This window comes from Euprymna scolopes, chromosome 9 (assembly GCF_053919585.1).
Source record: "Euprymna scolopes isolate OS-2025 chromosome 9, ASM5391958v1, whole genome shotgun sequence".
Taxonomy (NCBI): Eukaryota; Metazoa; Mollusca; class Cephalopoda; order Sepiida; family Sepiolidae; genus Euprymna; species Euprymna scolopes.
In genome coordinates this window covers 79785743-79798473 of record NC_136490.1, presented here as the reverse complement: position 1 = coordinate 79798473, position 12731 = coordinate 79785743, and the positions used below count along the sequence as shown (strand labels likewise).

Below are 12731 nucleotides of genomic sequence, written 5' to 3'. Positions count from 1 at the left end.
TTATGTTGGATTTGAAGAAGTTGTAGTCAGGTGGGAAACAGGCGAACGGAAGAGAGTTCCACAATCGTGCACTTCTGAGAAAGAAGCTCTGCTCATGGAATCTACGTTTGGATTTAGGTACAGATAAAGAGTGGGGAAAATTATTGACAGTAGTTTCAGCCAGACGGGTGTTTCTCGTGAAAGATTGGCGAGGGGGGGGCGAGAGATTGGAGCTCAGACGAGCATTTGCCATGTAAATAACGATAAAACAAAGACAGGCTTGCAACATCTCTTCTGTGGGAGAGAGGCTGCAGGGAAGAGAAAAGGGCATCCCCCACTAAACCACAAAGTCTATTTTGTACTCTGTCAAGGCAGGATAGGCTGTTTTTAGCAGCTCCTGCCCAGATGTGGCAGCAGTACTCCATCCTTGGACGTACTTGGCTTTTATACAGATAGAGAATTGCATCAGTAGTGAGATATCTTCTGGAGCGTTAGAAGGATCCCACCATTTTCCCAGCATCCCTGGCAACAGATTTGATGTACGTGTTCCATTTCAGATCAGGAGTAAAGGTCAAACCCAGAAGCTTGTCAAAACATGGAATCTCCCCAAAATGAGAGCCATCCATTTCAACTGATGCCAGATGGGTATCAGAGCGTTGATGATGTAAAGATAGAAGCTTGGTTTTGGATGCATTAAAAGTGACCAGCCACCTCTTCCCCCATTGTATCATGTGCTCAAGATCAGAGGAGAGAGAATTAGAAAGAACTTTGTCATTTACTGCCTTTGATGTGTTGCCGTAGATGGTCGTGTCATCAGCATAGATGTCAACAAATGATTTAAGTATATGTTTAGGGAGATCATTGATGTAGATCAGGAAGAGAGTTGGGCCCAGGATGGACCCCTGGGGGACTCCAGCATTAATACTGTGGGCCTCTGATTTCTGCCCATCAACCACTACTCTTATGAACATATCAGAGAGAAATGATTTAATGATTGAGAAAACATTTTCAGTAATACCGTAGCTGGAAATCTTGTGAAGTAGGCCCATATGCCATACCTTATCGAAGGCCTTTGATATGTCAAGAACAATTGCCCTGGAAAGGAAACCTTTGTCAAGAGATTCACTAATCCTATGTGATATAACCGTTAGCACATCTGCTGTAGATCTTGCAGAGCGGAAACCATATTGCATGTCGCTAAGAAGGTTGTTTCTGTTGAGGTGGTTGACTACTTCTTTATTTAATATGGATTCCAGCAACTTACTCATGACACACAGGAGACTTATTGGTCTGTACTGAGAGGGAGATGACTTTTCACCTGAATTATACAGGGCATACTGATGAGGTTTTCCAGGTTGTTGGAAAGCACTTCTCCTTAAGGCAACGCTTAAACAGTTTTGTAAGTATGGGGGAAAGTTCTGGTTGGAGCTTTTTCAGCACTTATAACTGGAATGCCGTCAGGGCCAGTTGCTTTACTGGAATCAAGGTTCTTGATTAGCTTGGTGACCTCATGCACAGATATTTGTATGTTGCATAGCGTGTTGTCTGTTATAGGAGGAAATACAGGGAGTTGATGGCCATTGTCGTATAGGGTAGAATTAGCTGCAAAATTCTTGGCAAATAGTCTGGCCATGTCTGATGCTGACGAGATGACCTCAGGTCCATTGATGATAGTTGGGATAGAATGCACGCTTCTGTTCAAGATCCTGTTTGCTATTTGCCAGAACTGGTGGGAACCAAGCCACTGATCAGCTACTTTGGATTTAACAGACTGAGCTCTCTTGCATTTTTTATTACTCTTTTAAAGTGATTACTGGCAGTCCTGAAAGCAGCTTTAGTCTCAGTACATCTATTATGTTGGTAGATATGGAAAAAGTGATTTCTGTGCGCGATAGCAGCAGCACATTCAGGGGAGAACCATGGCTGGCTGTTAGGTTTTTGTTGGAATTTTTTGGATGGTATGAATCAGTCTATGCCTAAAATTAACCATTCGGTCAGGTCTGATACTATAGAGGACACACCCTTTTTAAACATGGAATGCAGAGGTAGGTCAGATATGAATGTACGGAAGCTATCCCAGTCAGCCATAGAGTGTCGATATACAGTACGGTGGAGAGGTACGTCTGAAGACTTATTACATTTCATTTTTATCTTAACTGCTACAACAGAGTGGTCAGAGGATCCCAGAGGAGATAGAACGGAACATGAACACAGCTCAGGGGAAGTTGTGAGGAAAAGGTCTAAAAGGCTTGCAATATTGACCGGTAGTATCGGGCACACGGGTGGGTTCGTGAACAACTGAGTGAGGTCATAGGCAATGGCAAAATCGTGACAAAACCTCCCCTCGTCATCGGTTTTATTTGAGTGGGTCAGCTATTCCACAGTATGGACATTGAAGTCACCGCAAATGTGAATGTTGGCCAAAGGATGAGCAGACAGAATGTGGTCAATTTTCTCAGATATGCTCTTAAAGATAGTAACCCCACTGTTGTGGGGGCGATAGAGGGCAAATATAAGTACAGTGGTGTAAGCTAGTGCAACCCGAAAGCACATATAAGGTAAATTAGGGTCTTCTCTGGAGATATCCCCACCACATGGAAAGCCATCTTTGATGTAGGCACATATTCCATACCCATGGCGATCTTGGGGGTCAGATTTAGATGTTAAGGTCCTTTAATTATGAATTCGTCTAGAGACGTGGTTGGCCCTATGCCAGTTTCACTTAGAAAGAAAGAATATGTCCGGTTTCGTCTCCTGTAATTGTGTTTCAACCTCTGGAAGGTTGGAACGTAGACCCCTGATGTTGGAGAAGGAGACCTGGTAGTAGGGGTCAACGTTGGAGGATGGTGTTCTAGGTTTATTCCTATATGCTATATTCCAACTGACAGTACAGAAGCCCTAACTCTTTGGTATTGCTTAGAGCGGCTGCTCCATCATCAGATGTATAATATCAGGATGGTTGTTGTGCCATGTTGCACATGGAAAGGGACCATTCACCCATCTTCAGTAGGCTTTCCCCAAAGTCACAATTCTGTAGATAAAGAACCGGATGATGGTCTAATTGTGTTGCATGTTTGGTATTTTACACAATCACTTTGTCCAGCACCTCTCACTCTTAGACTGAAACTTTTAAAGAAAAGAAAATAACAGTTCAATCAAAAATTACAATTAAACCAGGCACAAACAACTCAAACAAAACCAAATCGCCTCCTCCCTTGAGGCTTGCATTCACAAACATCTGAGGGCTTAGAACTAATTTAGATGATGTTGAATCATTTCTCCTAACAAACTCTCTGGATAACTTGGCACTAAATGAACCTAACCTATGCTCTTCCATCCCCTCCAACCACTTTAACATGCCTGGCTATCTCCCACTTTGCCATAAGAACTCAGACATATGCATGGACTTGGAGTCTATATTCGAAACACCCTCCCCTTGACTAGAGAATCAAATTTAGAATCAGACGACCAGACCATCATGTGTTTTACACTTAACCTGCAACATAGCTTTAGCTACTCATATTTTCTGTACCAGTCCCACTCAACCCAGAACTGCACCCTAATCAACAAAGTTTCTCACAGAACTCTCCCTTGATATTAGCTCATAAGTACATATATTTGATGGCTAATGTTCACCACAGTAATTGGTTTGGTTTCTCTACTTTCATAGACGCAGCTGGTAGCATAACTCATAGCTTCTCTGCATCTTATTCTCTATCACAGACAGTTACGTTTCCGACCCGTCTCCCAGATCGACAAGATCAACACGTCTCACTTCTAGATCTGTTTCTGACCACAGTTTCCAATGAGTGTGTAACAACAATCCTGATTATGCTGTGATAATATTAGAAATCACCCTTAACACTCAACCCAAAGCTGAAGAGCTACCACTCAAAACGACAAGGTACTCTAAGAAAACTGACTGGGAAGTCATCAGAGATCTCATCAGAGATGCCCTATTTTCTCTTTCTGCACAGTGTGCAAATGAGACCATGGAATGGTTTAAACTAGCAGTTGAAGCACATGGTCCCACATAGAAGTTCTATAGCAAACCCCACTCTCTCCAGGGTTTTTACTTCTACATGCGCAGCTGCCATTGCTCAAAGGTAGCATGTATACCGCAGGTTTATCTGACACAAGTCCAGTACAAACAGACAAAAGTTTATAGAAGCTAGAAGTAATTTCAAGAAAAAAATAGTGACAGATAACCACCAGAAAATGCATTTAAGCACAGAAATTAGGAACTCGAGATTTCTGAAAACTTTACAATAGTGTAGTAAAAATAGGGTAATCAACAATTCCCCCACTATCCAACAATCATGAGGTTGCTTGCATGGCAATTGAGAAGGCTAACATGCTTGCCAATCGGTTTGTCTCAAAGTCTACATCTAGTCCCTCCTGTATTTTCCTTTGCGGACAGAAACCACATTAGATGATTTGAAAATCACCCTCTTCTGAAGTGCATGATATCATAAAAATCCTGGACACCTTAAAATCATGTGGACCTGATCTCATCCCAGCTGTACAATAAAAAATGCCCCGCTGAGGTTGCTTCAGTTCTTTCTATACTCTTCAACAAGTGCCTTCACGAATCTTGCTTTCCTGACTGCTGGAAAACTGCTTCTATGGTACCAGTTTACAAGAATTCTGACGAAAGAACTGACCCATTAAATTATCGCCCTATTAGCCTCTTCCCTCTTTTCGCCAAAATATTTGCGTCCATAATCCAGCTCATCCACTACCTTATAGCTGCTAAACTTCTGTCCGACCAACAATATGAATTTAGGTAAGCCCATTCTACTGCAGATATCCTAACTAATCTCTAAACGTATTTACCATGCACTGGATAAAGCAGGGGAAGATAGGGCAGTAGCCCTAGATATATCTAAGCCTTTTGACAGACTATGGCATGAGGGACTTCTCAATAAAATCAAATCTTATGGTATTAGTGGACAAATACTTAACATAATTAAATCCTTTTTAAATAAGAGAAGAATCCAGGTTGTCCTCAATGAATGCATGTCAAAACAATAGAATATAAATGCGTGTGTGCTTCAGGGGTTGATTCTTAGACATTTATTATTCTTGATATTCATAAATGACCACCCTGATAAAACTGTCTCTAAGATGGGTATATTTGTGGATGGCACAGTATGCTCTATTGTTGGCATGAGGGGAAAACGAATGAACACATATCTAATGCAATGGCAGAAACCGTAGAGGAAGTCTGTAATGGAATGTGAACAAAAATGGATGGTAACATTCAATGCTGTCAAGACTAAGCTTCTTTCCTTTAATAATTACAAGAAATCTTCTCAACCACCAATATCTATGGCTAATGATGCATTACCTGAAAGTACTTCATTCAAACTCCTTGGCTTAACGTTCACAGGAAACAGGAGCTGGAACAAATACACCGAGGGCATTGGCGCGGTGGTTGCAAGGAGGGTGGGCTCTCTCTACCATGCTTGAAAGTTAATTACACCTGAAAGTATCCTGCACCTCTACAAGGCTACCATTTGCCCATGTATAGAGTATTGTTGTCACATTTGAGCTGGTACATCTGCTACCAGTCTCCGAGCTGTCAGCTAGGGTTCAGCCTCTTTCCCTTCAACGAAATGTTGCATCCCTCTGCCTGTTTTACAAGTATTTTAATGGTATATGTTCTGACGAACTACAAGCCTTTGTACCCCCTCGACATAAATACCCCCAACAAACCCAACAAGCAGCAAAATCCCACCCCTACACAGAAGAGCTCCCCCAGATGCCAGAAAGCCTTGTACTCTAATAGTTTCTTCTCCAGAACTACTGGATTTTAGAATTCCCTTCCGGGTTCCTGCTTCCCCGACTTTACTGACATGCAGAATGTAAGTGCAATGCAAACAGACATCTTGCTGCTCAACTTCCATCCCTGCATTTATGTCCCAGATAGTAGCCCCTGCATCAAAGTAGCACTGTGCCTTGTTTGGGCTGAAAATGCAATAAAAAATTTTTTTTTTAATTAAAAAAATACAAGGAATAATTAAAATCACTTAAGGAGATTGTCCTATCAGCAGATATAAAATACTGGGGCTGTTGTTAAATGAATGGAATCTGGATCATGTCTGGCGGAGTTTCTTGATGCCATATTAGTGGAAACTTCTGCTTTTCTTTCTTAAATGGTTTATAGCGACCATTTAGAGGAGATCAAACCAAACTTATCTTTGTATGTGTAAGGAAAATTGTAGCTTACCTGACTAACATGGGTGTTGTGTTCATTCGCTTAAGGAAAAAAAAAAAAAAAAATAGAAAGCTAAAATAGTGACGTCGCTTTTGTATTTGATGATTATGTGTGAGTAACACAGACTCTATGCAAATTAGATTATGCAAGTTGCATACAACTTCACTGAAATCAATTTTCAAACTAGAAGCTATTTTGGCTTTATATTACCTTTCAGCAATGGAGGCTAAGATTTTTGATGTCCAGTTGATTCCGGAATTTAGTGGTGCTGCAACTGATATGCCCATTATCGAGTGGATTGATAATGTGGAACTTGTGTGAGCTTTGCACTATGAAAAATGTCAAGCACCATTGAGATCGTATATGGCCAGAGCTTCACCTCGCAAACAACTTAGCAGAAAGCAGATGCAGAACAGATCAAGCAGATCCTTAACCACGTATGCTACCAATGCATTTAATGCATATGACCAGTTTGTCACTTGACAACTTCCTCTTGATGAAACGGAGGAGTTTTTGCTGAGCTGCGACGCTTGGCCCGGTTGGTTGGGGGACTATTGCTTAAATGTTGGTTAATGTGTGCATTTGTTTCTGGACTACCGCAACATGTCAGAAATATATTACGTGCTTCATCCAGGATAGAAACGATGAGTGCATAACTGTTGACCCGAACGAGAACTGTCATGACTGACAACAAAAGCCCTGTAGAATTGGCTATCGTCACCTCCACCAGACAAACACCTTCAGAATCAAAAGTGTGCAAAGACAGTAAAAAATTTGCTTTCTACAGGTGTGGTGATCCCAACCACTTAGCAAAGGACTGCTTACAGAATCGCCAAAAGAGGATGGACAGTGCCAGAGAAATATTGGAGGGGAGGAGGAATTAGCATTAGTCTCCTCCCTGACCAACTGAATGCTAAGAAGCTCTCCCCCATGAAAGTATGTGTAGATGGGCAAGAGTGCATGGCGTTGATTGATTCCAGGTGTTCACAGACTCTAGTGAGTAAAGATGTGTGTCACTTTTAGAAGCGGAAATCAGCAGAAGTACTAATAGTTGATGGAAGGACATTAAATTGCTGAGGATATGGCAGAATAAATGTAGAGGTTGGCTAAGTTTCACCTGTCGACATTGGAATGTTAGTAATGGATAAACATTTGTTGGGCTTTGATCTACTGTTGGGGATTGATGCAATGAAGAAACTCTGTAGAGTTTAATTTCACGGAATCAAGCAAAATACGTTTCGGAAACCTAAACGCCATTTATAAAAATACTTTAATTGATTTCATTTACTTTATAATTGAGAATTAAATTGTAAACATAAATAAATTCAACCATTTGATATTTCCTATAAACTTCCTTCTTTGAGAAGCAACCCCACAATATTGTGTTCCACAGTCATTCAGACAGAAATGTGGCTGAACGTTTGGGTTGCTCAAATTCAGCAGTTGTCTCAGAAAACATTAAAAAATTCACATCACAAACTTGTTTTGTCTGATTGTAAATTGAAGTTTCATGAGATAGCAAATCATGAAAGTGGAAGATATCAGAAGTATAGTCAACATTTCGTATCAATATTTGTCAATGAGAAAGCTGTGTACAAAGTGAGTGCAATGTTTGCTCAGTCTATCAAAAACAACAACAATGCGTGATGACATCGTTTGCAATTGTTTCGATGCAACAAAAAGTTGTTTTTGCATCGATAGAGCAATGAATCGAAACATGGATCAACTATCAACTACTTCATTCTGGAATCAAATTGGCAGTCAGCTAAGTGAACAGCAAACGGTAAAACCATCCAGAGTGACCTAAGATGCATACATTAGCAGAGAATATTTTGGCCTCTGTATTTCTTAAATGAAGAATCATCAATTATGTAACATTATTTGTATGTTTGAAAAAAGAAATCACCAAAAAATTAAGACAAAGCACTCTTTCACTAAGACAAAAAAGAATATTATTTAGTAATAAATATTTTATGAATATCCTATTTATTATAGCGAAATCAAAACTTTAATATTTTGTGAGCATTGCTAAAATTACAAATTCTACGAAAAAAAAAATTCCAGAAGCTTACCTTGAATAGTTCAAAAAGTATGTGGTATAAATGTGAAGGAACATATACCATTCGAATTTGTTCATCTTTATTATCAGCTGAAAAAAAGATGACAAATTTAGAATCTTGAGAATAATATATCTAAGAGATTAAGAATTTGTTGAGAAGTCAAAAAACAAAATATTTTCTTAAAAAACAAAACAAAAAAATGTTTTTTTTCCAGTTTATTCTTTATTTACATGATCCACTACATCCCCATAAAAAATATATTAACATAACTGGCCTTTACAGCAAATTAATTAAACAAACAAACATAATAATAATAATAATACCTGTAGCATTGAGACTCTTAATGTTCACTTCTGGAGCTGTGAGGTAATACTGATCACACAAAAATTTGGCATTTTCATAAGAATCTATAAAGAATAAATGATAAATAAAGAAAGAGGAGGACATAAACACAATTGCTAACATAAAACTACAATCCTACAGTAGGTACTACATTTATATTGTTGTATGATATTATCTAAGATGGAGTTTACTACAAATTATATTTGTAAGAAAAGTGACTTGATTTTACAATATATTCACAATACTGTAAAGTATAAAAATATCAAGTATCATTTCAAGAAAAAGAATTAATCATAAAACTAATGATGATGTCAAATCATAAAAAATTACCAGAATTTATAAGGAAAGCAACCCCCCCCCCAAAAAAAATGGTATTGTCACTCCTGTTAAAATGAAAACAAATTTTTTAAAAATCTATTTTTATGTATCAATATTATCTTTCAACTGAATAGATAACTCAAAATACTGGTAAGTACTGTTAGTGCTTTAGTAGCAAATCTCTTAAAATGTAGTAAACGTTGTCTTAAGGAGAATAGTTTCCCATCTCCCTGGAAAATTTCATCAGTATGCCCTGTATTTAAGAATTCAGGTGATCGCTCATCCCCCTCTCAGTACAGGCCAATAAGTCTCCTGTGCGTCATGAGTAAGTTGCTGGAATCTGTGTTAAATACAGAAGTAATCAACCATCTCAACAAAAATAACCTTCTTAGTGACACTCAATATGGTTTCTGTTCTGCTAGATCTACAGCAGATGTGCTTACAGTTATATCACATAGGATTAGCAAATCTCTCGACAGAGGCAACCTTTCTAGGGCAATTGCTCTTGACATATCTAAGGCCTTTGATAGGGTATGGCATAAAGGTTTACTTCATAAGATCTCTAGCTATGGTATTGCTGGAAATGTCTTCTCAATTATTAAATCATTTTTTTCTGATAGGTTCATAAGAGTAGTAGTTGAGGGGCAAAAATCAGAAGCTCACGGTATTAATGCCGGTGTCCTTCAGGGGTCCATCCTGGGCCCAACTCTTTTCCTGATCTACATTAATGATCTTCCAAATCACATCCTTACATCATTTGTAGACATTTATGCTGACGACACTACCATTTATAGTAGCACATCTAAGACAGTAAACGACCAAGTTCTCTCCAATTCTCTCTCCTCTGATCTTGAGCATGTAGTACAATGGGGCAAGGAGTGGCTGGTTACTTTTAATGCATCTAAAACCAAGCTTCTCTCTTTACATCATCAACATTCTGATCCACATCTGGCATCAATTGAAATGAATGGCTCTCGTCTTCAGGAGGTCTCTAGTTTTGACAAGCTTCTTGGCTTGACCATTACTCCTGATCTTAAATGGAACACATACATCAAATCTGTTGCCAAGGCCGCTGGAAAAATGGTGGGATCTTTCTATCGATCCGGTAGATATCTCACTGCTGATGCTATTCTCTATCTATATAAGAGCCAGGTACGTCCAAGGATGGAATACTGTTGCCACATCTGGGCAGGAGCTGCTAGAAAGGACTTGGCCTGCCTTAATAGAGTTCAAAATAGACTTCGTAGCCTCATAGGAGATGTCCTTTTCTCTTCCTTGCAACTTCTATCTCACAGAAGAAATGTTGCGAGTTTTTCTCTGATGTATCGTTATTTTCATGGAAAGTGTTCGACTGAGCTTCAATCTATGGTCCCCCCTCGCCAAACTTTCACAAGAAACACTCGTCTAGCTGTAAACACTATCAGTAATTCCCCCCACTCTTTATCTGTGCCTAAACCTAAACGTAGATTCCATGAACAAAGCTTCTTTCTTAGAACTGCACGCCTGTGGAATTGTCTTCCGTTTTCCTGCTTTCCAGCTGACTACAATATGGTTGTGTTCAAGTCTAACGTAAATAAGTTCTTGATGAGCCGTTCCATATAAGTTATCAAATTTACCAAATTTTCATTACTAATGATTACTATATTGTCCAATTTCTACTGTACACTCTTTAACCCTTATCCTTGAGTGGCCTCTTGGCCTTGATAATGTGGTGATGCCTATGTAAAAAAAAAAAGAAAAAAAAAAAAGAAAAAAAAAAGGTACTTAAAATATGGAAAATTGTGAATACTAATATAACAATTATTTAATGTAATAATGCTTTGGTTACAAGTCATGCGTTGTAATTGATTTGATGAAAAACATTAAAATCCAGAATGGTTAACAATAAGTTGTATTACCTTTTTCATAAGAAATGGATTTAAAGAATGGGTAATTCTTAGCCTGTCGCAGTGCGCTCACATCGTAGTTTATGTTTTGCCACGCCGACCATTTTTTTTTTCATCGGTGAACAATCTTATATACACCACCTGGTGGCAAACTGAGTCAAACTGAGGTGAAGTAAACTTAATTTCAACTTTTCCTCCATGAAAATGAATAGCAGAGACTTTGCTGCTAAGCGGAATCAGACATAAACACAACCAATTTACACATGGAATTCTTTTGGTTGTATTTGATTCGGCAGAGAATTAATTTTGTTTATTTGTTTTCTCTCTCTGAGACCGGCACATGTTGTAACAATACCTTCTCATAAATACAGCACGTTGACGGCCAACCCAGGCTGTTTCGGCTGAGCGCTAGCCCCGGCCAGGGGAGTAGGAGGAGGCTCCCGAACAACAACTGACACTACCAGTCACGTTGACCGAATCCACCAGCAGTTCAAACAGCCCTTATCAGGGCTAAACAAACAGCCCTTATCAGGGCTAATAAGTTTTTTCACAAATGCGAGTCACTACTGCTTGCTTCCTAAGACCCACCATCAACGAACTTCATTTCCAGTCTCCAGCGCTTCCAGCTCACTCCAGCAGCTTCCTGCAGCCTTTCCAGCTCTTGGTGCCTCCAGCTTGTTCCAGCTCACTCCTGCAGCCTTCCGGTCCTTGGTGCCTCCTGCAGCCTCGCTTGCCACCTTGCTCCTCCGACCTGCAACTTCACTTGCACCTCTGGTCTGCTACCTTGCTCGCACCTTGTTCCTCCGGTCTTCAACCTTGCTCGCACCTGGCTCCCTACCGATCGTCCGTTCCTAAACATTAACTCCTCCGTTCTCAGTGTCGTCCGTTCCTTAACACTAATCCCTCCGTTCTCAGTGTCGTCCGTTCCTTAACACTGACCCCCAAGTTCTCAGTGTCCACCGTCCGTTTCGGATCGCCTGACGTCCAGCTGATCATTCCAGACCCAGCGACCAACCCTGAACAACGCTACGTCTGGAGTACCTGTTCCAGACCTCCAGAACTTAGCCTCTAGGCGACCAGCATCCAGATCAAACGATTTTTTTGCTTTTTGAAAAAATGATCAAACAACCTGTGTCTGTCATTCTTCTTTGCCTTTTTGCTGTTTACCTTTTGCCTGTGTCTACCTTGTTAGTTGTTGGATTGATTGTCTCCGGACACCGCGGCCCCACAACAAGCCATAAAACTGTCATTATCTATGACTAACTACTATTACTACTTGGTGTATTCAGTATTTTTATGCATTTACAAGTACAAATCTTGTAGGGGAATCTTTTTTTACAAGTATTAAAATGGAACTTCCATGAACAAAGATTCTTTCCTAGAAAATCCTACCGGTCGACTAAGAGACTATGAATCTGCTTCTCAACTAATTACACCATCTTCAAGTGAACAAATAATTGTTGAGCTGTCCTTTTAGATAATTCATTTCTCTTAAGTAATCTTCTGCATATTGTTTTGAATCCTTTAGTGGTGATCATCATCCAATTGATGACTTCTTTAAAATTTATAATGTATGCATAATGGACATCTAAAAAACCTTTTTCATACTTAGTTTTCTGATAGCAAATATATCGTTCATAAATAAGAAAGTTACTTACCTCTGACAACATCTAATACAACACAGTTGGGATCTATGCAACCAATATGGCGTGTATTTTGAGACAGTTGAGAACCAAAAAGTAGTGCTGAAAGAGAAGATTTTGTCAAGTTTACCTTTTCTTTCTAGTTGTATACTTCTATTTCCAAATAGAAAATATTATTTCAATTATTTTTTATTAATTATCATTTTATTTAAAAATATCAACTCATTAATATTAACGAAATTGGTAATTTATATAAAAGATTTTAAAATGCTTCTAAAACTTA

The 12731-nt window shown here is 39.2% G+C and overlaps 1 protein-coding gene across 8 annotated transcripts in view; it reads right to left on the bottom strand.

The window, feature by feature from the left end:
* Positions 1-12731, bottom strand: part of LOC145284723 (pyruvate dehydrogenase (acetyl-transferring) kinase, mitochondrial-like) — a 591786-nt gene that overhangs the window by 153959 nt on the left and 425096 nt on the right. For all 8 annotated transcript variants that reach the window (XM_080133645.1, XM_080133648.1, XM_080133649.1 and 5 more), the window contains 3 exons: positions 12464-12550; positions 8583-8666; positions 8272-8348 (listed from right to left, as the gene is read on the bottom strand). In XM_080133645.1, coding sequence (XP_079989771.1) covers positions 8272-8348; positions 8583-8666; positions 12464-12550 — 248 coding nt within the window. The remainder of the gene's footprint in view (positions 1-8271; positions 8349-8582; positions 8667-12463; positions 12551-12731) is intronic.